Genomic DNA, 27,076 nt, shown 5'->3' on the forward strand with positions numbered 1-27,076 from the left:
CACTTGTCTCAGCCCAGGTGGGTTTCAGGTTACCCGATGGTAGCAAAATGTGACTGCCGGGGAGGATTTTCCACCACTTCGTAGGCCCTCTCCCTCCTTGGCCCCAAGTTAAAGAACAAACTTTTCTAACTTTTGTCAAAACTTTAATAAATTCACAACGTTCAACAGTTCGCCTCCCACCCACCCCCGCAACCCAGGGCGCCTCCTAGTGGAAACGCATTCTTTTTCCAGCTCTCCAAGGCTGTTCTAGGCACCAGTATCCGACGGCATAGCCGAGGGAGGGGGGCGGGAACCGGTCCCTTCCCAGGAGCCCCGTCTCGCTCTGGCGGGCCTTCCCGCTCCTCCCTTACTCGGCAGTATAGTTGCTTTCACTCCATTTCTTCTCCAGCTTCCACTGGGCCTGCCCAGAACCCGGCCTGGGTCTCTCCCGCCAGCAGGCGCCTGCCTGCACACCTAAATCTCCTCCAGGAAGTCGGTGGGGAACAGCCCCACCTTGCGGCCAGTGTAGACCTTGACGTAGCCGCCAGCTTCATCTCCTTTCTGCACCACGATCTAGGATTAAAGGATTAGGGAGGAGAGAAATCAAGGGAAAACAGTTGTAGAGGAGAGCAGGGGAGCCCGGAGTAACGGAGGCCTTTCCCAGTTTCATTAATGGAGTGTAGTTTGCAGAGGAGCCTCCCGGCCTGGGGTGGGGTTGGGGCACCAGAGCTACCCGGTCTTTTTTTTTTTTTTAACCTGGTCCTTCTTGAGGGTGATCTGTCCTATTTCGCGATTCCCCACGAAGGATCTTGTTACCCGGTGTACACGTTCTCCAGACCGGACCCGAATGATGAAGTTTGGAGGGAAAAATCCGACTTTCTCTCCTATTTTCCCCTGGAGGAGATGGTAGGGAGAATCAGCCTTTTAAACTCAACCCAGGTCCCACCCTACCCTCAGTCATTTCTCTTACCCGCCACCACTCCTCATTGGAGTCATCAATGACTGTGATCTTCTCTCCAGGCCTGGCAGGGAGAGGGAGGGGCCTCTGAGATTTAGGGGCCTTGGTATCCAGTCCCTTGGCCGTACCCAGGTCCAGCCTCGATAAGCTCCAAGCCCTGACTATCCCTTCCCCCTTTCCTTTCCCAGAGGGAGCTGGGCTCTCCCCTCTCCACATCCAGTATACCCCCACCCCAATCTTAAGGCCTCTCACGGGAAATCCAGGTCGTCCTTCTCCAGGGCTTTGAACCGATAGAGAGCCACAAAGTAATGAGACTGCTGGAAGCCAGGCTGCTTGTGCTGGGGGTGAAAGGGGGGGGATGAGTCTCGGGGCTCCTCTGTCCCACATTGAGGGGCAGGAGTCCAAGGCAGCAGCATTCTCCAGACACCCTCCATTCCAACTCTCTCCCAGGTCCCTGAACCGTGAGGAATGCATTAGTAGTGTGTGTGTAAGGTGGTGGAGAAGGCCGGTTAAGGGTAATGGGAACCGGAGGGGGCAGTCTGAGCTCTTGCTGAGGTCGAGAGTGGTGTCAGACTGGGTTGGGAAAAGGACTGGGCTCCATGCAGGGAGAAAGGAGTCTCACTTTGTCATCAGGTGTCTTCTTTTCAGCCTTCTTATCCCCTTCAGGGTTTCCTGGGATGAGAAACACCAACAAATTGCCTCTGGTTCCTGGAGGGTATCCCTCACCCTCTTACCCTTCTGTTGTGGGGCCTCCTTTCTCTCCAAACCTGGTGCACCCTTTACCGTCCTCTCCCTGGGCCACTGCTGAGCCCCTGACCTCCTCCATCTCTGTGGATGGAGGTGGGTGTCACTCACCATTCTGGGCTTTGCCTCCCTCTGGTCTGGCCGACTCTGGCTCCTCTTCCATCATGGCTGCTAGAGGCTGGAGGGTACACCAGAGTTAGGAAGATGCTGTCTTGGGAACCCATGCTTGCCCTGGCTCTCCAGTCAGGACAGAGAATATTAGGATCGAAGGGTTGGAAGGAGCCTTGGAGAAAATATCTATTCAATCACCTGCCTAATGCAGAGACTTTCTCTGAAACATCCTGGCAGGTGGGCCACCCACATTGTGCTTGAATGCAGCTAATAACAGGGAACTCACTACCTTGCAAAATAAGCCCATGCAATTTATTTATAGGACATTTCCCCATATTAAACCTACGCCAGTCTCCCTGTAACTATTAGTCATTGGCCTGATTTGCCTTCTGGAGGAATATAGACCCAATATAATCCCTTTAAAGATCCGAGGACATGTCAGCACATGTCCTTCCTGCCTTTTGTTTCTCTCTAATTATTCTCAGTCCCTTCAAATCATTCCCCAAGATCCCAATTCTATGTCCTTTACTATAATGTCTGTCCTTAAAAATACTTCAGTGTATAAGAGAAAAATGGGCAACACAGCTTTTATAATTCCCTTAAGAAAACAGAACCCGAGTGTGCTAGCCTTTCTGGAAGCAGCCAAATCACATTGTTAGTGCCTTACAGTCATAGCTCCCTCCACAGAAATCCCTAATCTGTACCCAACTTCCATATCAACTACTTTGAAGCCAGATCTCTAGTTCTGTTTTTGTGCAGTTGATTTGTTGTTGTGTGTTTTTTTATTTTTGTTTTTTATCCAAAAACAGATATATACATTTTTTCCTTACAAAATTTCCAATGATTAGTGCTGGGCCTTTTTCTAGTCTATAAGATTTCTGAATATATTATTCAGTATATGTTTTTCCTTCTATGTTTCCCATAAACTTGATGGGTATACCATTTATGTCTTCATTTGCACCAGTGAGAAAAATGGTCATAGGTGAGGACCAAAGACAAAATCATGTTATGAGCCATCAGAAATCTTCCTGTAGCTGGACACTCCCTAAAGGACCAGGGTCCTTTGGGTTCTGTCACTCAGTCAACTTTAGCATCCCATCTAACCGTAACCATTATCTACATTAGTCCATCCTGGTTGTCCAGAAAGATATAAGGATATGCTAACAAACCCCTTGCTGAACTGAATGCGAATCTATGGCATTATGACTCTAATAATTTACTAGTATATATATATAAAAGCCTAAGTGACCAAATGACTGAACGACAGAATGACCTGTCACTATAACGCACACTAACCACCAGGGGGCAGGTGCTCAATGCAGGAGCTGCCCCCTGGTGGTCAGTGCACTCCCACAGTGGGAGTACCGCTCAGCTGAGCGAAGGGCGCCAGATGCCGGGCTTATGGCTGGCGAGTGCAGCTGCTGCGGTGTGAGCCTGTCCCGCCTCCACGGCAGCGCTACTGAGTGGCAGCAGGCACAGCGGGGCAGGGATGAGCAGGAGCTGCGCCTGGCCTGGGCTCAGGCTCCTACTCAGTTGCCTACCGCTTCGCGCACTACCACATCCCTCGGGGGATGTCGAAACTGGCAGTCCGACATCCCCTCAGGGGTCCCAGATTGCCAGAGGGCACAGGCCAGGCTGAGGGACCCCAACAGTGCACTAATCTGTGCACCGGGCCTCTAGTCCTGTTATAAAAGGAAATGAAGCTACTTTTGGCCACTAGCTTTGTGCCTCAGTTACCTCATCTATAGAATAAATGGGTCAGACCAGATGATCTTCATGGACCCTTGTATGACTCTAGAATTACTGGGCAAATTCTGTTCCCTGAATCCAAAAGCACAGCTCTTGCCTCTATTGTCTAGCAATGCCAGGGGTCTGGGGTCTAGCCTTCAGTTGGTTATAGTGGTTAATCTGATAGTTTCAGAAGGGAGTTCCTGGAGAAAACGCATGCTATGGCAGGAGTTCTTAACCTGAGGCCCTCTAAAATTGCATGCAAAAATCTGTCTGTTGGGTTATGCGCAGTTTTAGGGGAAAGGAATCCTAGCTTTTCTCAGCTTTCCAGAGAGGAGACATGGGGTCTCTGGAAGGGAACTCAGTAGGAGGTATGGTGCTCACATTTTTCTTATCTGCCTGTCCTTTCTTCCGTTCTTTGTTTGCCATGATCACCCCAGTGCGCAGCGTTTCAAACACAGGGTCATTACGATTTGCAGCAGCTGGTGGGAATGGGAGAAGAAAGAAGACATTACTGGGGAGGCAGGGAAAGGCTTGGAGGAAAGAGAGACCTCCTAAGTAAGGGAGAGGTGTGATTGAGTAGATACCTGTGTGTGTGTGTGTGTGTGTGTGTGTGTGTGTGTGTGTGTGTAGGATCAGGGAAGTTGTCACCTGGGCATACCTAGATCATCAATCTATAAAGAGCTCTAAAAACATCACTGGAAATGTAATGTAATGGAGAAAAATACTTACCAGCACTCCTTCCAGGCACAGCATTCATTATATGATGTTGGAAAGTCAACTTTACTAAGTTGCTTGGGCGTTGGGGAATGCTCAGAATTCCCATTCTCCTTCTCAGGAGAGTGGTCCTTTTAACTGCTGGCTTTTTTGTCCCCCTGAGTGGCATGTGCAAGCAGGGGTGCTTGTACCAGCGGGCCCTTCTTTTTACACCCATACTCCTCACAGAATTTAGCTTCACCTCAACATAAATGTTAAGGGTTGCTAAACTATGAATCTGCCCAGGATGTCCATAGCTCTGGGTCTGGCCTTAAGCTGGCACTCTTCTGTGACAAGGATGAGTACAGTCGAGAATCCTTGTTCACTTAGAAATGGTTTTGCATATGCAGAGCACAGCTTTTGATGAAGATTCAGTCGTGGCTCTGCCTCTTGCTGGCTGTGTGGAGACCTAGCTAAACCTTGTCTCCCTCAGCTATCAAATAGGGGAATATTGACTCTGCATCCAAGGTGGCTAAACTATTAGGTTGAGAGAGAACCATGGGATGGAGAGTCTTTCTGTTTCAGAATTTGGTTTCTAAATCTAGAGGTGTGCTGAAACCATCTCTAAACTTGCCCATTCCCTCCGGTTCCATGTGAGTCACTTACAGACACTAGCGTACTGCTGGTTGCTGTAGAGTGGGGAGCTGTAGGCCCGATGAAAACCAGGGGGCTGTAGGGTAGGATGGAAAGCATCAGAAAGAGCAAGGCAGGACCCAGAACCCCATCTCTCCCATGAGTGTTCACCCCTTTTTGAAGTAAGAGATGGGCTGAGAAAGAAAAAGCAGGGAAGTGGAGGGGTGGCCTGAGGAGAGACTGGCAGGGGTGTGGCTGGCAACATGTCCCCTCTCTATTTTCTTTTTTAAAAAAATATATTTTATTGATATTTTACAGAGAGGAAGGGAGAGGGAGAGTTAGAAACATCGATGAGAGAGAAACATCGATCAGCTGCCTCCTGCACACCTCCCACTGGGTATGTGCCTGCAACCAAGGTACATGCTCTTGACCGGAATCGAACCTGGGACCCTTGAGTCCACAGGCCAATGCTCTATCCACTGAGCCAAACCGGTTAGGGCCCCTCTCTATTTTCTTGCTCCCCAAAGCCTACTCACAATCTTGCCGAAGCATCTCTGCATCTCCACGTAGGACTGGCAGTGTTCGTGGATGTTGGTTTTGCAGTTCTTACAGCGAAGCCCAAATTTGTTGTTGACTTGGGAGAGGGGAGAACATTTGGGTGAGGTTGCTGCTTCCCTTGCCCTTTGTACCATCGCTGCTACTATAGCGCCTAGTTCCTTTTCTGTGTGGAACCCCGCATTCTCAGTCTCTAACAGTATTTCCTTAAAGCCAAATCTTGCCACAGCCTGTCTGCTATACCAATACTCCTCTCCTAAGCCCTTTCCCAGTCCCCTGCCTTCAACATCACATGCTTTCTCCTTCCCTTCATGACTCACGCACAATCATCCGGGCACAGACATCACAGAACTTGGGCTTCTTGAAGAAATGATCTTTGAATTTGTGGGGCTTATCATTGACAAGCTTAGGAGGTTCTGGGGGTGGCTCCTCCTCCTCCTCCTCTTCTTCCTCCTCTTCCTCATAGATGTAGTAGATGGGCCCACCCCCAGCTCCCACTGCCTCCCCATTAGCCTGGGGCTCTGGGGGAAGCTCCATCTCCTTTGTCCCAGCAGACTCCTTCCTGAATAACTGCTTCAGCCGCTGTAGCTGGGGTGGGGAGGAGGGAATGAAGGAAACCCAATGTTAAAAGAATTGTCATGCTCTCTGGACTAGGTAAAGCTGAAGCTCACTAGACATTTTTCTAGCTTGGGGCAAGGGACACACCCCAGGATTAGGGGGTATTGGGGCTGCAGATGCTGGCAGGCATTCTAACAACAGAGGAGTCGCATACAAGTGAGATCAATTCAAGCACTTTTCCTCAAGTGCTGCACTGGCTTCCCAGTTCCCCACACCCAGTGGTCAGAGGCCCTGACTCACCCCACTTTGCCGAGTCTCTGCTGGGGAGGGCTTAGGGGACTCCAGCACCTTCTTTTCTGTCATCCTGCAAGAGGTTGGACCCCACTATGACATCTAATCCCTGACTGCCATTCTCCCTCCCTTATTTCTTTCCCTTTATAGTAGGGTGGTCCTTGAAGGGGAGGTTTTGGGAGAAATTTGGTTAGAAATCTTTTCTCAGAGCTTATGAATAGGGAAAGTCCACGGAGATACAGAGAAAAACCCAACAGACTGAAGAACCTCAAACCAAAACCCATCCATCCACTCTGAGGTGCAACCCCCAAATTTGTAGCCCCAATACAGTCAGTACTCAAGACTGCCTGATTTAGGGTTTTTCTAACAGGTACTTCATTTCTCCTGGGAATCTATGGGCAGGAGAGATCTGACACACATCTTCCCAGATCTCCTTTTTTTCAGGAGGCTGATGTGTGGAGGGATGGGCTGGGCATTTGTTCTCTACTTCTTTCTTGAGCCCTGGGGGCCTAGTGCCTAGTTCCCAGCTTGCCTCAGGCCTCAGCTATTTTAAGTTTTCAAAGTAATATGAGCCTTTCCTTCCCTTACTACTCCCTTCACTTGACCCCACTCCAATCCTAGCTCTTTATCCTAGAGTAGAATAATGTCACTCCTAAAATCTAAACTACTCCTAGACAAGAAGAGAAATGAAGCTGAATAGACTACCGATTGGGGAGGCTGGGGTGAGCAGTCCTAGAAATGGAAAGAGGATGAAGAGGCAACTCACGTTTGGGATTCCCTGTTAATTCAGTCTGTGGAGGGAAGAGGGAGCCCCTGCAGTCTTGACGGTAGCACTGGAGGAAGACTGGTCCTCTTCCTTGGGGGCTAAGCCCCCCCAGTACCCTCTGAACTCACACCAGCCACCCAGACGGTATTTGTAGACCTAGCCTCTTGCCTCTGTGTCAGAGCTGGAATGACAGGGCTGGAGTGAAGTGGACAGCTGAGCGACACAGCTGACATAGAGAAATTGGATATGGGGAGGCCTGGGCAGGATTGGACCCTAACTCCTCCCACCTCCCAGAGTTGCTGTTCCCTAGTTTCTCATCTGTGGTGTGCAGGTCAGTACTGGGTGAATTCAGGAGGGGACAGTGTTCATGCTGTATACTCATTTGGATAATTTTAGATGACTGAAGGTAAGGATTGATTATGAACAGCCTTTCCAACCAATCCCCTTTCTCCAAGGCCCAAAAATTTCCCCAATTCTACCCTCCCTGGACCTGCTTCAGGAATTAAGCCTTGAACTTCCCATTCTTCTTGTCGCCATGTGTCTTTGTATCATCAATCATAGATTTAAACTCAAACCTTTAGAAAGGAAAGGGCTGGGAAATGGCGAAGAAAGGAAACTTTGAATTTTCAGAGGTCTCCTATAGGCCAGACTAGATTGCTTTCTTCTCTGTGGGAAGTTGGAGGGGTACCTTCCTGCCATCTTGTCAGGGAGTGAAGAACATGTGGTATTGCTCTGTTTTCTCCAACTGTCCCCAGAGGCATCTTCCCCCTATTCCTCTAAAATCTTGTCCTCAGGGTGAAGGGAATTCTATTTAAAAAAAGCCAGGCTGGGGGACTCTGGGGGAGAGAGGGTCTAATGATCAGGTACAGATGGCCTCAACAATGGACACAAGGCAATAATAGCTGCCACCCAGGGAGTTTTTATCACCTGCAAGTAATATCCCCATGAGAACTGCAAACTCTTGGGAGGTGGTAGGATGCCAGGCCTCCCACTCCGAGTCACTTTGATTCCAATTTCATCTCCCTCCTCAGATGCCCCAGTGTATGAACTGATGGGTCAGTGAGTTATCAGGCATTCTTATCTCAGGCATGCAGCCTTCTCCTGCCCTGTGTGACACAGCTGAAAAAGGAGATACCGCCATCTCAGAGGATAGCAATTTGAAGGTGACAATATAGTGCCATTTTATCCCTTGTATCTGTTCAAGTAAAGGGTTATGTTGAAGGTTGGGTTAGACAAGCTTCGGAGAAGCCTAGCTAGAGACACTGCTACCTAGACCCAAGAGATTTCCAGGGCAATGTTCTGTCATTTCCATTTTCCCTCCTCCTTTAATGGGTGGGTGAGATTGAAAAGGGGCTGCTGGATGTTCTGGGTATATGGGCTCTTTAATGACCCTGGTCTGACAGGTTGAACAACAGACTAGCTCTGAGAAGCCTCAGAGGAAAAGCTCCACCTTGCAGGCAGGTGACTTCGGCTCTTCACCTTTCTTCAGCTGCATAGCAGGGATGGCTGAAAACACCTGGTGTCTTGGTACTGCAAGTTTAACTGATGTAACTTTTATTGTAAGAAACATCTACTTCTGTTCCTGCCAGGAAGAACCCAATCGACTGGCTTTAGGATTAAAGAAAGGCCCAAGCCTTCCATCCCTGAAGGGTTTTCAGCAGATTGGATGGACAGGTAAGAGGCCAGCATTCAACCCAGTTCTGGACCTCACTTACCCCTCTGCAGCTCAGCCTCAAGGACCCTAAATGAGTATCACAGAATTAACAGAGGTCACCCAGCCAGCCAAGTCTCTTAGGCTTCTGATAAGGACTCAGAGCTGCAGAGCTGAGAAGTGATATGCCTGATGAACCACAGTTAGTGGCAGAGTTGGGAGAGCTCAGAACCAAGGTCCCAGTAGAGACCCAGCCACCTATCAGAATTATGTGTGAGGAGGAGGCTGGGACACAGGAAATAGTGTTAAGAATATATGTGTTCATATGCTAGAAAGGCCATCCAAACCCACATCAAATCACTCCCACTCTGTGCGGCTGTACCTACCCAGGACCTCCAACCCCTACCCACACCAGGGCAACAAAAGAGAAACAGGGACTGAGGTCCAATTGACAGATTTTTTTTTTTATATTTAAAAACAAAATCAACCTTCCCCCAAGTAACCCCCCTAACAAACAAAAAATCAGATTAAATAAAATTTACAGTGAATATACCTAGCAAACATCTGTATGTGCAATTAAATACTGTGTCTGTTACTGCGGCACGAACCTCAAACAAACAATATACAAGTATTCTTGGGGTATAGGGGGAGGCCCAAGTTTTAACTTTGTGGGCTTGGGGTGACAAGATGGGAAAGTGAGAAGAAAGGGAAATCAATTTCATTTTTCTTAATTCTTTCCATATAAATATATTCATAAAGACCAAAAATGAAAAGGGAGCTTGGGATGGTAAGGAAATTAGGAGAACAGGGGAGTGTAGAACCCTCCCAATTCTACCTGACCAAAAAATATGAAAGAAATTCATTTCATGGTGGGAGAAGAGATAAAAAATGATAGAAGAGGTTGGAAAGGAGGGGGTAGCAGAGGGAGGCCAACCAGGGAAAGAGGGGGCCCATGGCAGGGAGTAAGGAGTCCAGTGCCAGTGTGTCTGTCTGTTTCTATCTTCATCCCTACTGTCTTAGGCTCCAGTTTAGTGTCTGTCGCCTTCCTTTCTCCCTCCGTCCATGGTCTGCCAGGGGGTTATCCACCTTGCCCCCACCCCTGCTCAGAAACAAGTGTGAGTCCCTCCCCCTCATATTTATTGGGAGCTGGCTCGCTCCAGGATCCTCAGGTCATAGTTCTTTTTGGCCACTCGAAGTTTGAAGCGACTCACGGAGTTGTTGAGGCGAAGGGAGGCATTTTGGGCAGCCAGGGGGCTGGGAAACACAGCCACGATGGTGTACAAGGCAGCAAGGTCTGCATGGCGACCATTCTCAGCAGTCCCACTGCTGTCCCCCCCGCCCCCGGCAGGCAGCCCCTGAGCATCCTTGAGCCACTGGATCTTGGCGCCGGACATGGCGAGCTGAGTGAAGAGTTTGTCCGCCTCCGTACGAGTGATGCCCTCAGGAAGATCTGTCACCTCCAGCACCCGCCCCAGGACTGGAAAGGGAGGAAAGAGGACATTGTGAGAGGGTTAGAACAGGAAGGACTGAACAGCGACCCAGCAGAGAAGTATTCAGTGGACCAAGTCTACATACAATGTCCTCAAAAGCCCAGCCTTTCCCACTTAGACCTTTCCTCCTTCTCCAGTCAACCCAATTCCCCACCATCCTGATGCTGATCAAGGCAACTAGAAGAAACTAGGAAACTTCTTCAGCCCAGAGAGGTAGGCAAGAAGAGACTGTTCTCTCATGGAGCTGTTCTTGTGAAGGAAGCATGGCCTTTGCTGATGTTCTTTCACAAAGTCAATAGCCTAACCTGAAATATGATCCCTTACCAGAGGCTGGCCCAAACAGAGTCCTCCGTTATCACCTAGGGAAGTCAGTTTCCCTCCTTTACTTTTTGGCCAACTGCTCCAAAGAGGGGAAATCCTGAGAGGTCTGTATACCTAGTATGGAAGGCCTGCAGGAGGAGAGTCACTCCCCCACATTCTCTTGTCAATCTTCTCTTCAATTGGGTATAGGACTACCAAAGGTAGACATCCTAGATTAAAGTCAGGACCACTCCCAGAAGACTCTCAGTTAATAATAGGCTCAACAACCCCCAGCAATGTGTTATTCCCATTTTTTACTATCATTTTCCCAGGATCTGGAATAGTTTGGTAAGGAGAACAAAAACACTTCACATCTCTAGCTTCTCCTTGTTCTTAGTAAAGGGCTCTAATTCCCACTCTCCTCCCTAAGCTGGCTTTTCCCAGTCATCCTGGGCTGATAATGTAGGCCTGGAGGGGTGAGCATATTCTCTTGGGGATTCAGCGTCCTGTCACTCACCGACATCTGTCGTCCCCAGGTCAGTGGAGGCAGATTTGAGTGCTTGTCTCTTACTCCGGTTTCCATGCTTCAATCCACTCTGTCCCTTCAACATGGAAAGATAATGCTCATCCTGGGTAGATAACATTGATTGCCTTGCATCCCAATGTTTGTCTGAGAGATTAAGGAGCAGCACCCAAACCTGAGGACCCCACCCCACCAGGCAGTCAGATTGGCCAGCAAGTGGCCACTGAGAAACAAAGAGACCCCCCACTCTGGACACTGGAGTGGGGTGGGAAGAATGAGTGCTGGAGTGGGCTCCTCCTACTCTGTCCATTCTCTCTGTTTTGTATCCCTTGTCTACCCTGCTGGTTGATGTGGACGGCTCAGAGACAGGAGCCTGGATGAGAAGGGGTGTCTGATGGTCCTAAGGCTGATGGGGGACACCCTTACCTGGTGCACTGTGTAAGTCGACTGGCCATGGAGCAAAGGAGGGCAGATGGACAGATTGTACTGTAAGGGCTGGCCCAAGAGGGAGTAGCGCCCATCACCTAAGAAGGAAGAACAGATAGTTTTCTGGGAGTTTGAACTTTATTGTATGATTTTTATGAGATTTCAGGGGGCTTTGAAGATAGATACTGTTTCTACTTTTTCTATTATAGGAGTGCCCATATGACTGATTTAAGAGTTGTCTCTCTTCCTAAATCGCTTGGGTCTCAGCTGTACCTCAGACAAATGGGGCTGTTAGGTTCCATCATCCTTCAAGGGTTTTGTCTTCTGTAGACAAAAGGTCCTGGAGGAAACCTACAGACCCTTATGAATGTTTTTCATTTCCTTTTTTAAAAAAATATATTTTTATTGATTTCAGAGAGGGAGAGGGAGAGAGAGATAGAAACATCAATGATGCGAGAAATCACTGACTGGCTGCCTCCTGCACGCACCTCCGCGCGCCGCCCCCCTCCCCTTATTGGGGATCGAGCACGCAACCCAGGCATGTGCCCTTGACTGGAATTGAACCTGCGACCCTTCAGTCCGCAGGCTGACACTCTATCCACTGAGCCAAACCAGCCAGGGCATGTTTTTCATTTCTTATATAGATTCTCCCCACCACTTAGCCAGGGATAAATTTTCTGTCTCATGTCAGCATACAGTGTAGCAGGCAAGAGTACAGACTTGGAGCCAGACTGCCTAGGTTCAGATTCTGGCTCTGTTACTGAAAATGGGATGTTGGGTATGTTTTCCCTTCATTAGTGTTGTTGGGAAGGTTAAATGAATATAAGATATGTAAAGCATTTACAACAATGCTTGATACATACTAAACACTATTAGTGTTAGCTATTATTGTTGGTAAATATATTTCAGAGAACTTTAAAGTTTTTAAATTATATTCTTATCTTATTTTTATACTGTTTGTGACAACCAAGGCAGAAAGCAGATAAGATTATTCCCATCATATTTGTGATTAAGCCTATTCTATGGATTAGAAAACTGAGGTCTGGTTCCAAGTTTAAGTAACATGTTCAACATCACAAAGCTACTTATTTGAATATGAAGCCAAGTCTTTCAACTCAAACCCAGCGTTCCCTCTTCTAAACCATGCTGTGTCTGACACAGCCCATATTCCCAGGCCTCAGACTCTTTCTTTCATTAGAAAGTTCAGTGAGCCCTGGCTAGTGTGGCTCAGTTGGTTGAGCATCATCCCATGCACCAAGAGGTCGCAGGTTTGATTCCCAGTCAGGGCACATGCCTGGGTTACAGGCTCAATCCCTAGTAGGGGGCATGCAGGAGGCAGCCGATCAATGATTCTCTCTCACATAGATAATTCTCTCTCTCTCTAAAAATCAATAAAAAACATATTTAAAAAAAGAAAAAGAAAGTTCAGTGAACTTCTATTCCCTGGCTCACAGTCACCTTACTTGGTAGTAACTACTAAATATGTAAACGAGGCCTGGAGCAAGTTAACAGGGGCACCTTTAAAGAGGGGCAAGCCCTAGCTGGTTTGGCTCAGTGGCTAGAGTGTCGGCCTGCGAACCGAAAGGTCCCAGGTTCGATTCTGGTCAAGGGCACATGCCTGGGTTGTGGGCTCGATCCCCATTGGGGGACTTGCAAGAGGCAGCTGATCCATGATTCTCTCTCATCATGGGTGTTTCTATCTCTCTCTCCCTCTTCCTTCCTTTCTGAAAATAAAAACATATTAAAAAATAAAATAAAGGGAGGCAAGTGTCCTTGGTCTAAACAGGGATGTTAAAATAAGAGTTGGCTTGCCCTGGCCGGGTGGCTTGGTTGGTTGGTGTGTCGTCTTGTACACCAAAGGGTTGTGGGTTTGATCCTTGTCAGGGTACATGCAGGAGGCAGCCAATTGATGTTTCTCTCTTACATTGATGTTGCTTGCTCTCTTTCTCTCTGTCTCTCTCTCTCAAATCAATACAAATATCCTTTGGTGACGATTAAAAACAAACAAACAAAAAAGAGAGTTGGCTCCCAGAGTTGGATGACCAGCCATACTGGCTCCCTGCCTGTTGCTACCCTCTCAATCTCCCCACTTGGGAATGGGATGTGAAGGGGAAATCTGACAGCAGTCAGCCCTAATCTGACCCCTTACCCTGTGCTGGACCTCCGGGCCGGGGGAACTGTGTAAGGACGGGAAGGGGACTGAGTCCTGTGCAGACACTGCTGAGGCTGGTGACAGGAGAGGGTGCTGGAGACTGGGTAGGAGATGTGACGGGGCTGCTACTCATTTGTGTGTTGGCCTGTGGGAGAAAAGAACACACATCACATAAACACTGAACATCACTCTTTGGATGTCGTTTCTATGGCTTGGCTTAAATTCACTTACTCAGGAAACTTCTCTTGGTGAACTCTGCCAAAGTCAGGTTGCTCTTTCAAACTGCCCCCTTAGTCCCTAATTAGTATGTATTATTTTAATATCCACTTTTGAAATAACATTTTAAGTATTCTCTTAGCATTTTCAAGTATGTGTCCCATCTGCCATCTTAGATCCTAGGTACTTTGAAATAAGATGCTCTTCTCTATGTCTTGTGTTTTTCCTCAAAAAAGAGGTTGCTCAGTCAATGACAAAGATCACTCCCTGAGAAGAATCTGGTCAACTCCCTGCCAGGACTCACCTGCGGGCTACTGTCAGGGTTGTACAGGTCTCCAGGTTTCTGCCCCCGCTGGTCCATGCTGTAGTATTTACAGTGACTCCATTGGACCATGGATGGGTTCTGGGGAGACTGGGGCCCATTAGGGACATTCAGCTGCATGACCACCACACCTGGTCCAGAAGGTGACACTCCTGAGTGGAGGAAGAAAGCAGTTGGTTCTGAATTCAAATTTTGGCCTGTCAGCTTACCCTGAGCGGGAAAGCTAGTAAACAAATCCACCAACTCTCTTCATGGTCACTTAAACTGTGTCCTGCCAGGAATCTGAGATAGCTGCTGATTTGGTTTCTGACTCCTTCTCCCTAAACCAGTAGAAATTTGAGTGGAAGGGACATAAGTCCCAGATGCCAATGCTTTCCTGGTCTTTACCTGGTGAGGGGCAGAAACCTGCACCATTATGTCAAGATTGGGTATTACCAAATGCCCAAGTTAGATTGCTCAAATGTCTGGGCACAGTACAGGTTCCAGCCTGGCACTTGGGCCAGAGCTGTAGGCACGTGCAGGCTTTTCTGGTAATAGCTGTAGATAAGCCAGCAATCTCTGGTTGCTCTGGAGAAGATGAATGCACATAGCTTTACTAAGCCAGACCCAAGAGGTACTTTTTGGGCAAGGGTGGGGTGAGTTGGAAACATTTCAAGCAGAGATGTATATCATATTCAGGAAATGGCAAACAATTCAAGATGCTGAGACACCGGGGCTATGTAGGGGAAGTAGTAGGAGATGAGATACATTTATTTATTCAGCAAACGTTTATTGAACATTTACTATGTACCTATGTTCCTATGCTTGGCACGGGGTGTATAGCAAAAAAGGGTTCCTGGTCCTAGCTGGTTAGAGCATTGGCCTGTAGACTGAAGGGTTCCAGGTTCTATTCTAGTCAAGGGCATGTACCTCGGTTGCAGGCTTGATCCTCAGCCCTGGTCAGGGCATGTGGGAAGCAACCAATCGATGTGTCTGTCTCACATGGATGCTTCTCTCTCTCTGTCTTTCCCTCTCCCTTCCACTCTCTCTAAAAATCAATGGAAAAAATATCCTCAGGTGAGGATTAACAACAACAAAACAAGCAAACAAAAAACTGGTTCCTGCTCTCATGGAATGGACAGTCTATTAGGGAGCCAGACAGTTAAGAGTTTAAAGCACATTCTGGTGAGCGGCTTTAACCTGTAGGGTTGGGCATAGGACCTGTGCTTCAGAGAGCTAACTCAAGTGGCTGAATGTAAGATGGCTAAAGGCAGGGAGAGACTAGTGGCAGGAAGACTAGTTAGGAACCTCTGCAAACCAAATGAGGAGGTTTGGAATCAGGCAGTGACAGCAGGAATGGAGTGGGAGGGTCAGAGCCTCTCTAAAGGGGTTTCACTGACAGGTTCAGGTGACTGATGGGATGTGATCCTGAGGTTTTAGCACAGGCAACCATGGCTAGCCTAACCTTCTCACAGGCTGAGGGGAGGAAAGGGCTCAATGAGGAGGAACATTAAGTCCTGAATCTTCCTCATGGTGAAAAGCAGGGTAAGGGGTCAAGAAGCAATTTGATAGACAGTCCCTGCTGGGAGGTAGGGGCAAGAGCTCTGCTTCCCCAGGAGGAATTGTCCACTGTGAAGGTTTGCTCTTGACCTCCCAGGATGTATTCCTGTAGAAGACAGGCTGAGTCCATGTGTATGTGGTGGTAGAGAAATGGACTGGAGCTTGCTAGCTCAAAAACCTGCTGCAATGCTTCAGTTGTCATGGCTCGGTGCTCTGGGGCTGCCACTGCCATTGCCATCACATTGCTTTCTGTGATGGGAAATGTTGCAGCCTCTGCCCTGGGCACCAGTCCTGCTGGGAAGTAAGTGTGATTGCTTTTCTCAGGTATCACCGATCAAAGGAAAGGAAAAGAAACAGCAGGAGGCCTGAGAGCAGTTCAGGAGACACAGCATCTGTTGTATCCTATTCCCCAGTCAATTTGTGCCCCCTGTCCAGGGTTCATCTAATCAAAGAGCACAAATACTCAGAGGGACAGGCTGGCACCTCCCATCTCTTGCCAAGTGGGACAGGGTCATCAGCACGGCTTGTAGAACCACAGGAAAATTGCACAGCTGTGGAATGTCATACATTTAAAAACTCCTCCCTTACTCTAGTTGCTTTGGGCATTTCATTTCCCCATCCTAAGAGCCCCACCTGCTCCAACATCTTCTACCAACAAAATTGCAATTGACCTTATTCAAACATCTCATTGCTACCTGAGGGGGCCAAGGTAAAAATAATAAAATCTACAGCTTTTCTGGAAGGCAGTTCATAATCTGAGCCTAATGCCCTGGGCCAGGAAAGAGTGGAGGATGTGTGAGTGTGTAGGATGTGAGCATATACAAGGTGGTGAAAGCTCTTTCTAATTGCAACATGTAGCCATAGGAGCTATTAGGCAGCTCAATGGAAGGGGAAAAGAGAACAAAGTCCTGGTATTATTTTCTCTGATTCCCAACAAAAACACAGCTAGGATGATCAGTCACAGCTTCAGCCCTCCCCACAATGAGTCTTTCCCCTCCTTCCCTGCTGGCCTGCAGCATTGTTCCTTCACTCAGCCGAGGACACAGAGCACTACTTGGCTGATGAGATGATTTTTATGCTTCTCTTTCTCAAGCCCAAAGCAAGTGGCATCCGTTAGCAGCTGAACTGTCGCTACTTTCTTAATGGACATGGCGATAACACGCCCCCCCCCCCCCCGCAAAAAAAACAAAACCCACCTCACGGCCCAATGACAGCACTTCTATATAATCAGATTGGAGGAAGAAGCCAGTGTTGGAGTAGGAAGGGGGAGAAGGGCGTTGAATAAGGAAATCAATTTCAGCTTGAAAGCTCTGAAAGGAGAGGGGACGTGTGAATGGCTCTTTAAGTGGCATCATTAAACCTGGGCAGAAAGGTCGATTGGGCAGAGCAAACCACATAAATACAAACAGATGACATTTATGTCTGGCAGAATTGGTTTTTGTTTAGTTGGTTTTTTTGAAATCACTGAGGAAGAAGCCTGACAAGGCTTCTTCCTTACCACCAGGAATCAAATCTATGGACAGGAATGGTGAGAGAAATAAAATCCATAGCATCTTTCCAAAATTACAGAATAGAATACAATAGTATCTGGTCTTTTTTTTTGTGGGGGAGAGGGATTTCTTCAGGGAGTGAGAGAGAAAACAGTCTCAGCCTGAGGTAACCTCTAAGCCACAAAACGAGCCAGTAAGTATGTGAGAGGCTATGTCTGTATGTGCCTCACGCTGGCTACGCTGCTGTGTCACTGTGAGGTGGGAGTCTGGGTACAGGTTTCACTGCCATTTTATGTCTGTGTGCATCTTCCCCAGACCAGCATCTCTGTAGAAAACTTAAGAGACTTGCAAGCCATCATTTTAGTGGAAAGTAAATTGATTCCTGGGGTTATAGTTATGTCTAAGATCATAGTGGAGGAATTAAGATCCAGGCCTGGGGGTAAATTGGGCAACTACAAAAATGTATTAATAAACCAGAACAGTTGTTCCAGGAACAGTCAAACCTAATCCCTGCCTTTATTTTTGGAAAAGTGACCATGTTGCTTCATGGGAGAAGGGCGGGTAATTGTCCTCTGAAGGTGACATAGAGCCCTTGTGGGCTATGCAGGTCTTCTAGCTCCCCAGTAAAGGGTAAAATGGAAAGGAAGACAGAAGAGGTACTTTTCTTCTACTTCCTCTTATATTTTTATGAGCAGGGATTGAAGACTTTTAAAATCAGTGGTATTGTGAATATGGTCTCTTAGATGTGGGTGAACAGTGGGTCTTATCATCTAGGAAAATCCAGAAGCCTAGGATCAAGCAGGGAAGAAAGTAATTATAACAGAAAATTCCTAAGAAGCAAGAGAACTAGACGATAAAGTGGGTTTCCTCCATTTCTATTGATTAGGGAAGAGCCTGATTACCTCCGTCCAATCCCAGCCCAGATCTCTTAAGTGCTGCCAACTTTCAGAATAGCTGTTTCAGTTTATTTAACCCAGCACTAGGTCCAGAGGAGGTAATGAAAAATTCTTTCACCTGGTTTGTTTCATATTCAAAGACCTTATATTTGAAGATGAACAGATATATAATCACAGAGACCCAATAGATATACTGATATACCATTAAGGATAGTATATCCATATGTACACATTTATTTTATTTTATTTTTTTATATTTTATTGATTTTTTTACAGAGAGAAAGGGAGAGGGATAGAGAGCTAGAAACATCGATGAGAGAGAGACATCGATCAGCCGCCTCCTGCACACCCCCCACTGGGGATGTGCCCGAAACCAAGGTACATGCCCTTGACCGGAATCGAACCTGGGACCCTTCAGTCCGCAGGCCGACGCTCTATCCACTGAGCCAAACCGGTTTCGGCCATATGTACACATTTACTTTTAACAAATAAGAGAGAAAATGCCCTGTGGTATCAAGCACCACCAAAAGCTACATTGGTTCTTGGAGCTGGTTTCTACAATTTCCATACCCTGATGGGAATGTCAAGGTCAAGTGCTCCTGGGGGACACTAGGAGAAACAGCTAGAGAGACTAATTCTATATAATAAAAACCTAATATGCTAAGTGTCCGGTCATCCATTCAACCAATCGAAGTGTAATATGCTAATGATATGTTAAGGCTGCTCAACCGCTCGCTATGACATGCACTGACCACCAGGGGGCAGACACTCATACCGGTAGGTTAGCTTGCTGCTGGGGTCCAGCCCATCAGAACTGAGAGAGATGGGCCGGACACACCCTGGAGCCCTCCCACGGTCCCTTCCCGGGTCCGATTGTGCACTGGTGGGGTCCTTCGGCCTGGCCTGCGCCCTCTCGCAATCCGGGACACCTCAGGGGATGTCAGAGAACCTGTTTCAGCCCGATCCCGCAGGCCAGGCAGAGGGACCCCACTGGTGCATGAATTCGTGCACCAGGCCTCTAGTAATATAATAAAAGGTAAGGGCTGTTGAATTTATTCATTTATTTATTTTTAAATATATTTTTATTGATTTCAGAGGGAGAGAGAGAAACATCCATGATGAGAGAGAATCATGGATTGGCTGCCTCCTGCAAGTCCCCCAACTGGGGATCGAGCCCATAACCTGGGCATGTGTCCTTGACTGGAGTTGAACCTGGGGCATTTCAGTTTGCAGGCCAACGCTCTATCCACTGAACCAAACCGGCTAGGGCAGGGCTATTGAATTTAAAATCTCTCTCAGCTTGTGAGACATCCATGTTTAGTCTGGAAGAAGTCATTGCTCCTTGAAGGTAACAACTAATTCTGTCTTATGAGCAAAATTAATTCTGGAATCCACTCTCCAGAATCTAACACGAGTATAAAATACCTTATGTGAAAAATAGTACATTTCTAAATGGAGAAATTGGCAAAAATACCTCCCTCTCCCCAGCAGAGGGCACTCTGATATTCCCACAACATAAGTACATTAAGACCTCCTGCCTTCCAGAACCCCTGAAGCTTCTTTAACTGCAGTGTAAAACTATGTTAGGGTGGGGTGAAAGGGAAAGAAACAAGGACAGCTGCACTTGGTGTACTGGGGGAGTTCTTGGCAAAGGCAGACAGTGAAAGGCTGCATGACATAAGCCTATTCACCTGGGAGAGTTGGTCCCTCCAAAGAGGGACCTGGCCAGTGTGTGGCTCAGTGGTTGAATGTCGACCTATGAACCAGGAGATCACGGTTCGATTTCCGGTGAGGGCATATGCCTCACCGGAAATCATTGCGGGCTCGATCCCCAGTAGTGGGTGTGCAGGAGGCAGCCAAAAATGATTCTCTCTCATCATTGATGTTTCTATCTCTCTCTCCCTCTCCCTTCCTCTCTGAAATCAATAAAAATATATTAAAAAGAAAAAGAGGGCTTTTAGCTGTTAACACAATATCTATTTACTTCCCACTGGAGGGAAAGGAATAGAGTACAGAAACCTGTTGAAAATGTGTTATTGAGAATGCAACATAGGATGTGGAAATTCAAAAGACCAAAGTTCAAGTTCTAGGACTGTGACTTTAGGCAAGTCATTTATCCTTTCAGGCTTAAATTTCCCCTTCATGAAGTTGTAGTAAGAATTAAAATGATAAAATGTATGTGATCACATACAAAAAAGTGCTAAACATATCTAAGATACGACTTAAAAAGCATTTACCAGCTTTGCTCACACTCCCAAGAGGAAAAAAAAAAAAAGCTGTCATAGGAAGAATAAGTGCAGGAGAGAGGTAAGCACTTCATGTCTCAAACGCATGTGGTAAATGTAATGGTGAATTCAGAAAAAGGAAAACAAAACACGAAGGAAAGAAAACAATGAGCCCAATCAGACATGTGGCTGCCCAGGGATGGGGATGGGGCAACCTACCTCACCTTTCTTGAGAGGTCAACTTCAGCACCCCTGGAAAACACCAGCCAGGATTTTGGTCTTTCTTCCTGATGGGGTCACACTATCCTTGAACGCTCTCTACCCTTCCCAGATCTAGAGCAGCATTTGCTCTTGCCAGTGCCCAAGACCACTCCCCCCTCCCGCCTCCCCTCCGGCCCCCCAGCCCCGGAAATTTTTATCGTCTTACCTGAGAACTGCTGTGGCATCTGTGGTGGGCTGCAGGGAGAGGGAGACTGAGGCATCTGGTACTGCTCAGAGCCAGGAGGCTGTAGAAACCCCACAGAAGGGCTGGGGAAATACAGAAGAGAGGAGTGGTAAAGAGGTAGAGGGAGGAACACAGCTCATGGCAAACAGCTGCTGCTGTCCGGGCCTCCCCTGTGGGAAGCAGAGGCAGCTCCAAGCCATTCCCAAACCAATTTGCCATGCAATTTCTAAAATCACTAATCAGTTCAAAGTTAATTATATATATTTGTACTTGATAATCTTTCAATTAGGAAGCTGCTAATCAGTGCTACAGATGGAATGTCAGTGACACATGCTCTTCCCAACAGTGTGGAAACACCAGATACATACATGTGCATACATGCACATAACACAAATATACACACACTCTGAGAAACATAATAGACACACAAAGAGAGTGCCAGAGACAGATATACAGTGTAAAAGAGAGATGGGTATGAAAGAACTACGGAGATGTATGATTTTGGATATTTACACAATGGCAAACACAGATAGTCACCTAAAGACAAACAGGGAAAACCCCCCACAAAGCTCAAGACAACAGGAGACATCCTATCTAATAAAAGGGTAATATGCAAATTAATTGTCACGCTATCACAAAGATGGCGGCGCCCATAGCGTCCTGCGTCCTGGCCACGTGGAGGGAGGGAGGGGCCTCTGGCCAGTGTCCCATGCCCTGGCTGCATGGAGGGAGGCAGGGGCTTCTGGGGGTGACGCAAGCCCAGCGTCCCACACCCCAGCCGTGCGAAGGGAGGGGCCTCTGGCCAGAGGCCGGGATGCTGGCGTTGCAGGCCGGGTTGAGGGACCCCTTTGCCCCCGTGCACGAATTTTGTGCACTGGGCCTCTAGTACATATAAAAAGACATAAATAAACATATACACACTGAGAGAGACACACAGAAATACCTGCAAGTAGGCCCAGACTTGAGTTCTAGTTCCAGCTCTGCTTGTAACTAGTTGTATGACTTTGGGTAAGTTCCTTAATATCCCTAGCTAGAACTTCTTCATTTATTAAAAAAAGGGAGAGCCCAACTGGTGTGCGTCATAGGTTGAGCGTCGACCTATGAACTGGAAGGTCGAGGCTCAATTCCTGGTCAGGGCACAGGCTGTGGGCTCAATCCCCAGAGTGGGGAGTGCAGGAGGCAGCCGATCGATGATTCTCTCATTGTTGATGTTTCTGTCTCTCCCTTTCCCTTCGTCTCTGAAATCAATAAAACAATATTTTTTAAAAAGGGAGAAAAATAAAACAAGGGAAGTAGACTAGATATTTCTAAGGTACTTTAAAATTATAATCAGCTATGGTCTATCCAAAATACGTATAAATAGACCATGTGAGATTCATCTATGGATATAAAGAGAGGTATACAGAAAATTATATATATTTGTGTGTGTGTGTGTGTGTGTGTATTCTCCAAATTGCTTCTTTTAATGATGAGCAATCTCTATCCCATAGTTCTGAATCTTGCTGATTAGAAAAATAAAAAATGGGAAATTATAAAGCCTCAGTCTCTGAAGAAGGAATTTTTTTCTGCTAGTGAGCTCTTATGGATATGTCAAATCAATGAGGACAAAAAGAGAATGAACTCACTCATATTCTACCAGCTTTAGGACACTACTGGGATCTCTACCCCTGCCTTTATTTTCTTAGGTCAGTGAAAACAAAAGCATGGTGCAACCGTTGCTGAAGGTCTATGGGAGATGTGTCTGGATTTTTGGGGAGTCCTTACCTTGTACCGTTCTGCTGAGCCGCAGGGATCATGCTGTAGTACACTGGCACCCCCCCCGTCGGAAGACCCCCTTGCACAGACTGGCTTGCAGGGACAAGCATGGGTTGCTGGAAAGGCGGCTGGACCACATTTTGCGAGTCATTACCCACTGGGACCTGAGTGGAGATGAGAAGAGAATGACCACTCGTACGCCCAATGAGTTCATCCAAGAACAGACTAAGGCACTCTAACTTCCTCTCTAGCTCTCAGAGACTCCTCCTATTCTGCTCATCTGCCTAAAGGAAATGCTCACAGAGCTACCTCCATTTCCCTCTTCTCCAAATACCACTCTTGAGCATTTGATGTAGAGAAAGGAGCCTGCTTCCCTTTAGAGCCTACTTTTCTGGGCATGTACTCATTTGCATGAATGTATAAAGATCAAACAATTTAAATAAACACTCTTCTCAGATTCTCTGGGCTTTCTCTCAGAGGGAAAAAACCTAAAATTTTAAGGGGCAAAGTGAACAGTATTTTATGTTAGAGTTGTCAGACTGGATGACGTGGGAGGCTGTCCTCCTTTCCCTCATCCCGAGGACTGGGTGATCTTTCCCAATGCAAAATGCACCCACTTGGTAAGAAGGCAGTGGAGTATACTGAACCACCAGGCCTTGCATCTGGCCCCCCATGCCACTCCTCTGGTTGCTGAGCAGGCCCTGGTTCTGTGGTTGCTGGACCCCTATCATGCCTTGGTAAGTCGCCTGCTGCTGGTTAGGCATCATGGGCTGTAAACCTGGGGATAGGCAAGGAAGAGAAGACATTAGCATGGTCTCAACAATGTTTAGGAGGTCACACTCTATCAGCAATTTTTCTTCACCTGTCTATTTTGCCTTTCCTTTTTCTGGAGATCCTGGGTACCTCTTCAGGAATCTAATCATTCCTGCCTTTTTTTAAAAAACAGGGATGGTAATTCTCTTTCCCAGGCTCCGCCCTTCCCCTACTCACTGTCTTCTTACACCAGCAGTTCCCCTTACCAGGCTGTTGGGATGGCTGAGGCAACTGTTGACCACGTTGGGGGCTGTAGGCCACCGGGTGAGAGAGAGGTCGATATTGCTGGTTGGAGTTAGGATACTGTCCAGGGGGATAGTAAGAAACCTGGATCTATGGTGAGAGGAAAAAGATGTGTGAGAAGGTCCCCAAACTATCAATCAGGGTTGATGGCCAAAAATCTGTAAATGGAGATATTTTGGGTCTGCAATTGCAGCAGTGGTATACAAATTTGAAAAAGAACAGGAAGGACTTGTGTCATGTAGAAAGAAACCTTCTAACTAAAAAGACAACTAGTGGGAAATGGAGGTGAGGAATAGGTATCCCCTCTGGTCTGTCTAAATCGGAGGAAGAGAGAAGAATATAATACTGGACAAACGGAATTAGTGATTTAAGCTGGGAACCAGAGCCACTCACTTGCTGAGGAGGCTGCATATAGCCCTGGGGTGGCAGGACTTGCTGAGTAGGTGTTGCATGGCTAGATGTGGAATAGTTGGAAGTGGGGAGGGGCTGTCCTGTGGAAGCCATGATGAAGCTAGTCTGCTGAGAGTGCTGGGAGATAAGTGAGGGCTGGAACAGAGCTGCGGATGGGTCAGCTGCTTCAGTAGAACCTTGGCGGTTAAGGCTCATCTGTCCAAAGGGATTGCTGAGGTCATCTACCTGTTGGAAAAGTAGTGGAGACTCAAGGACTGAGGTGGTGTCAAGCCCCATGTTCTCAGCTTCAACACAGACACACAGAAATAGCAACCCCATCTACAGCCTTCCTTACCTACACCAAATGTGAGACACTCCTGCCTCTGCCCTGGGAGGCCAGCCTCCTTACCACATGTGAGGTAACAATGGCCACTCTGATGATGATTTTTATTAGAATTTGTCCTGGGGAGATGGGAGCAATGACACAACTTCTATATATAGAAAAACAGGACAAGCTAGTGGGTTAAAAAAAAAAGACTATAAGCCTTTCCATTTCCTGTCTTCCTCCTGCCTCCAACCACACAAAGTGCCCTATGTTGCCAAAAATCCTGTTTTTATAATAAAGGACCAAGATAACACCTTGAATGGATTATGGGTGGCTCGGTTCATGCGGCTCCCCAGCTCTGCCTATGCAGCGGAAAGACTGATGGACTCCCCACTCCTGCTGCTTAGCTCCTTACTCCCTCTCAAGGTCATTTCCACCTATGTTCTCTGATACTTGCCTAGAGTTCTCCTGCCCTTCAGAAACCACTTCTAATTCTCACCTCTGAAAGGAGGCCAGGGTGAGTAGCTGAGCTGGAGGGTGAGACTGACTGGCTAGTCTGTAATTGCCTTCTCTCTCAGCCCTCTCCTCTAAGCAGCAAGAGTGATGGTGTTCCATCTCTCACTTGTACGGTGATAGGTTAGTTTGTTAGCTTCCTTGTCCTTTCTGCTCCCTGGACAGTAACTGACACACATACAAACACATACACACGCAGAGGAGTTCTTTTACAAAAATAACCAAAAACCAAAAAAACACACACAAAAACCACAAAAACTAGTAGGAACAAAAGGTAATGCTTTCCTGTGATTTCACTCTATTTTCAGGGATCTGATCTTCAAGTTAGCTATTTAACTACCTTAATGGGCAGAAACAGATGACAAAAGTACTGGATTGCTGATTATTTTGAGGTCCATATTCTAGGACTTTTCAGAATGGAGATAAGAGGTAGGAGACAAGAGGGGATTCTAGTGAAAAAGCAGACAGGTGTGATTAACATGAAATAAAAATAAGCCAATCCTCCTATATCATGAAAGAAGTTATCAATTATGAGGCAAATCAGATCTTCAAAGGATTTGTAGTCAAGGTACAAACTAAACAGCAAGTGTTATGCTTTAGAAAAGGCTACTTTTTATGTAAAATAACATGGTAACAGAAGGGAACATTTTAAGTTTTTACCAGTGGGACCAGAGAAGTCTGCAATTGTGTTTTTATTTTTAAAGGAAAAGATGAGCCCAGGTTAGATCAACATCTGGTTGCGTTTCCCTTCCTATAACTCAGGGGAACTCAGTGTTCCTCTCTCTTATATTTAGGCATCGTTTGATGGCTCAATTACTGTGATTGGTCACTAGAGAGGAGTATACTTCAGCCTATACTGGCCCCACAAGAAGAAACACCTTTTAACATGGCCCTCCAAAAAGCACAACTGCTTTGCAAGGTTGTCACAGACTGACCCAGACATACCCAGAGATACAGGCCACACAAGGACAAGACAAAAAGGGGTAATGAAGTTTATACCATGTTGTACTGCTGGGGTGGAGACACTGGCAGAAGGACTTGGGGACAGGAGCCTGGAGAGAACTGAACAGGCTGCGGAGAGGGCTGCAGAGCTGGGACAGGCTGTGGACCAGCAGAGAGGCATGTGGAAAAGGGAAGAGAAAAGGGAGGCACAGGGAAAGGCAGCAGGGCAGAGATGGGGAGGAAAAGGGAAGGAACAATGTTAATCATAAAAGAAATTTCACATGAATAGCAAGGCTGCTGAGCAGTATGGAGACCAAGCCCAGGATAGCAATCTCTCCTATCAGGACAGACTCACTGCACACCCCACCCCATTAGCCACTCAGGACTTTGCAGCTGTTGTGACCAATTTTAGAACTCTCAGAGCTGGGGTCTGCTGTCTGATTCCAAACGTAGCTTTTCCCAAAACATTTTTTCTGAACAATGATTCCTGAGGAACATAATCATAAACCCTCTCAAATGTCCATTTGAAAAGAGATCCCTTGGCCTGGCCAGCGTGACTCAGTAGTTCTAAGTATCGACCTATGAACCAGGAGGTCATGGTTTGATTCTGGTCAGGACATATGCCTGCACCGTGGGCTCGATCCCCAGTAGGGGGTGTGCAGGAGGCAGCCCATCCATGATTCTCTCTCATCATTAATGTTTCCATCTCTTTCTCCCTCTCCCTTCCTCTTTCTGAAATAAAAAAACATTAAAAAACAAAACAAAACAAAACGGATTCTTGTTTCTGTAGGAAGCGTCATCCAAGGTCTGGCTGAGCTCTCCCGGCCACACTCCTAATTTCACAGTACAGCTCTCCTGGAGGAAGTGCTCATTCACAAGGATCATCTCCCTCCCGAGGGCAGAAGGAAAAAACAGTCAGTTCACGCCTGGTTCTGGCTACATCCTCTTGCTCCAAGATTGTTCTGTGAAACTCCAGGCTATGAGGGCAGTAGGAAAAATGCCCCCATAAGCAAACAGGGAGGGATTTAGGAATAAAATATAAATAGCCTTAGTTTTAACTTTTGTTCCTTCAGTCCCTTCATTAGCCTCAAGCAGGTGCATTTGGTGTATTCTAAACCAACTAATAAGGAGTTATTTTTTCTCTCTCTTCTTCCTTTCCAGCCATTTCAATCCCTTATCAGTTCTCCAGCCATGGCCCTTGATGGTGGTAGGAGGGGTAGGAGAAAGGGGAGAGGCTAGGAAAAGAGAGGGAAATAACTTTTACATTCATTGTCTCATTTATATATTTTACCTCATTATAGCTTCACAATAATCTTATAAGGAGATATGATAACTTGTATTTGCAGTTAAGATAGTAAGGTTCAGCCGAAACCGGTTTGGCTCGGTGGATAGAGCATCGGC

The 27,076-nt window shown here is 47.0% G+C and overlaps 2 protein-coding genes across 14 annotated transcripts in view; both read right to left on the minus strand.

Moving 5' to 3' along the window:
• Positions 1 to 325: 325 nt before the first annotated feature.
• Positions 326 to 7,108, minus strand: STAC3 (SH3 and cysteine rich domain 3). Its single transcript, XM_079775959.1, has 12 exons — positions 7,020 to 7,108; positions 6,263 to 6,326; positions 5,725 to 5,992; positions 5,386 to 5,483; positions 4,883 to 4,946; positions 3,905 to 4,002; positions 1,793 to 1,859; positions 1,560 to 1,609; positions 1,190 to 1,275; positions 950 to 1,001; positions 736 to 873; positions 326 to 552 (listed from the first exon to the last, which is right to left on the minus strand). The coding sequence occupies exons 2-12, from the start codon at positions 6,323 to 6,325 to the stop codon at positions 454 to 456; spliced, it is 1,083 nt and encodes a 360-aa protein (XP_079632085.1). The 5' UTR covers position 6,326; positions 7,020 to 7,108; the 3' UTR covers positions 326 to 453.
• A 2,004-nt stretch (positions 7,109 to 9,112) lies between these two features.
• The window catches only part of R3HDM2 (R3H domain containing 2), a 162,885-nt gene continuing 144,921 nt past the window's right edge, over positions 9,113 to 27,076 (minus strand). For 8 of the 13 annotated variants that reach the window (XM_079774195.1, XM_079774205.1, XM_079774194.1 and 5 more), the window contains 10 exons: positions 23,899 to 24,141; positions 23,469 to 23,595; positions 23,067 to 23,227; positions 22,459 to 22,613; positions 20,677 to 20,777; positions 14,082 to 14,251; positions 13,559 to 13,706; positions 11,410 to 11,507; positions 10,978 to 11,062; positions 9,118 to 10,147 (listed from right to left, as the gene is read on the minus strand). In XM_079774195.1, coding sequence (XP_079630321.1) covers positions 9,807 to 10,147; positions 10,978 to 11,062; positions 11,410 to 11,507; positions 13,559 to 13,706; positions 14,082 to 14,251; positions 20,677 to 20,777; positions 22,459 to 22,613; positions 23,067 to 23,227; positions 23,469 to 23,595; positions 23,899 to 24,141 — 1,629 coding nt within the window. In that variant the 3' untranslated portion in view covers positions 9,118 to 9,806. Of the gene's footprint in view, positions 10,148 to 10,977; positions 11,063 to 11,409; positions 11,508 to 13,558; positions 13,707 to 14,081; positions 14,252 to 20,676; positions 20,778 to 22,458; positions 22,614 to 23,066; positions 23,228 to 23,468; positions 23,596 to 23,898; positions 24,142 to 25,732; positions 25,835 to 27,076 lie in introns of all 13 variants that reach the window. The other 5 variants (XM_079774203.1, XM_079774202.1, XM_079774204.1 and 2 more) reach the window with 3 other exon arrangements.

The sequence above is a fragment of the Cnephaeus nilssonii genome (genome assembly GCF_951640355.1).
Source record: "Cnephaeus nilssonii genome assembly, chromosome: 6".
Classification (NCBI taxonomy): Eukaryota; Metazoa; Chordata; class Mammalia; order Chiroptera; family Vespertilionidae; genus Cnephaeus; species Cnephaeus nilssonii.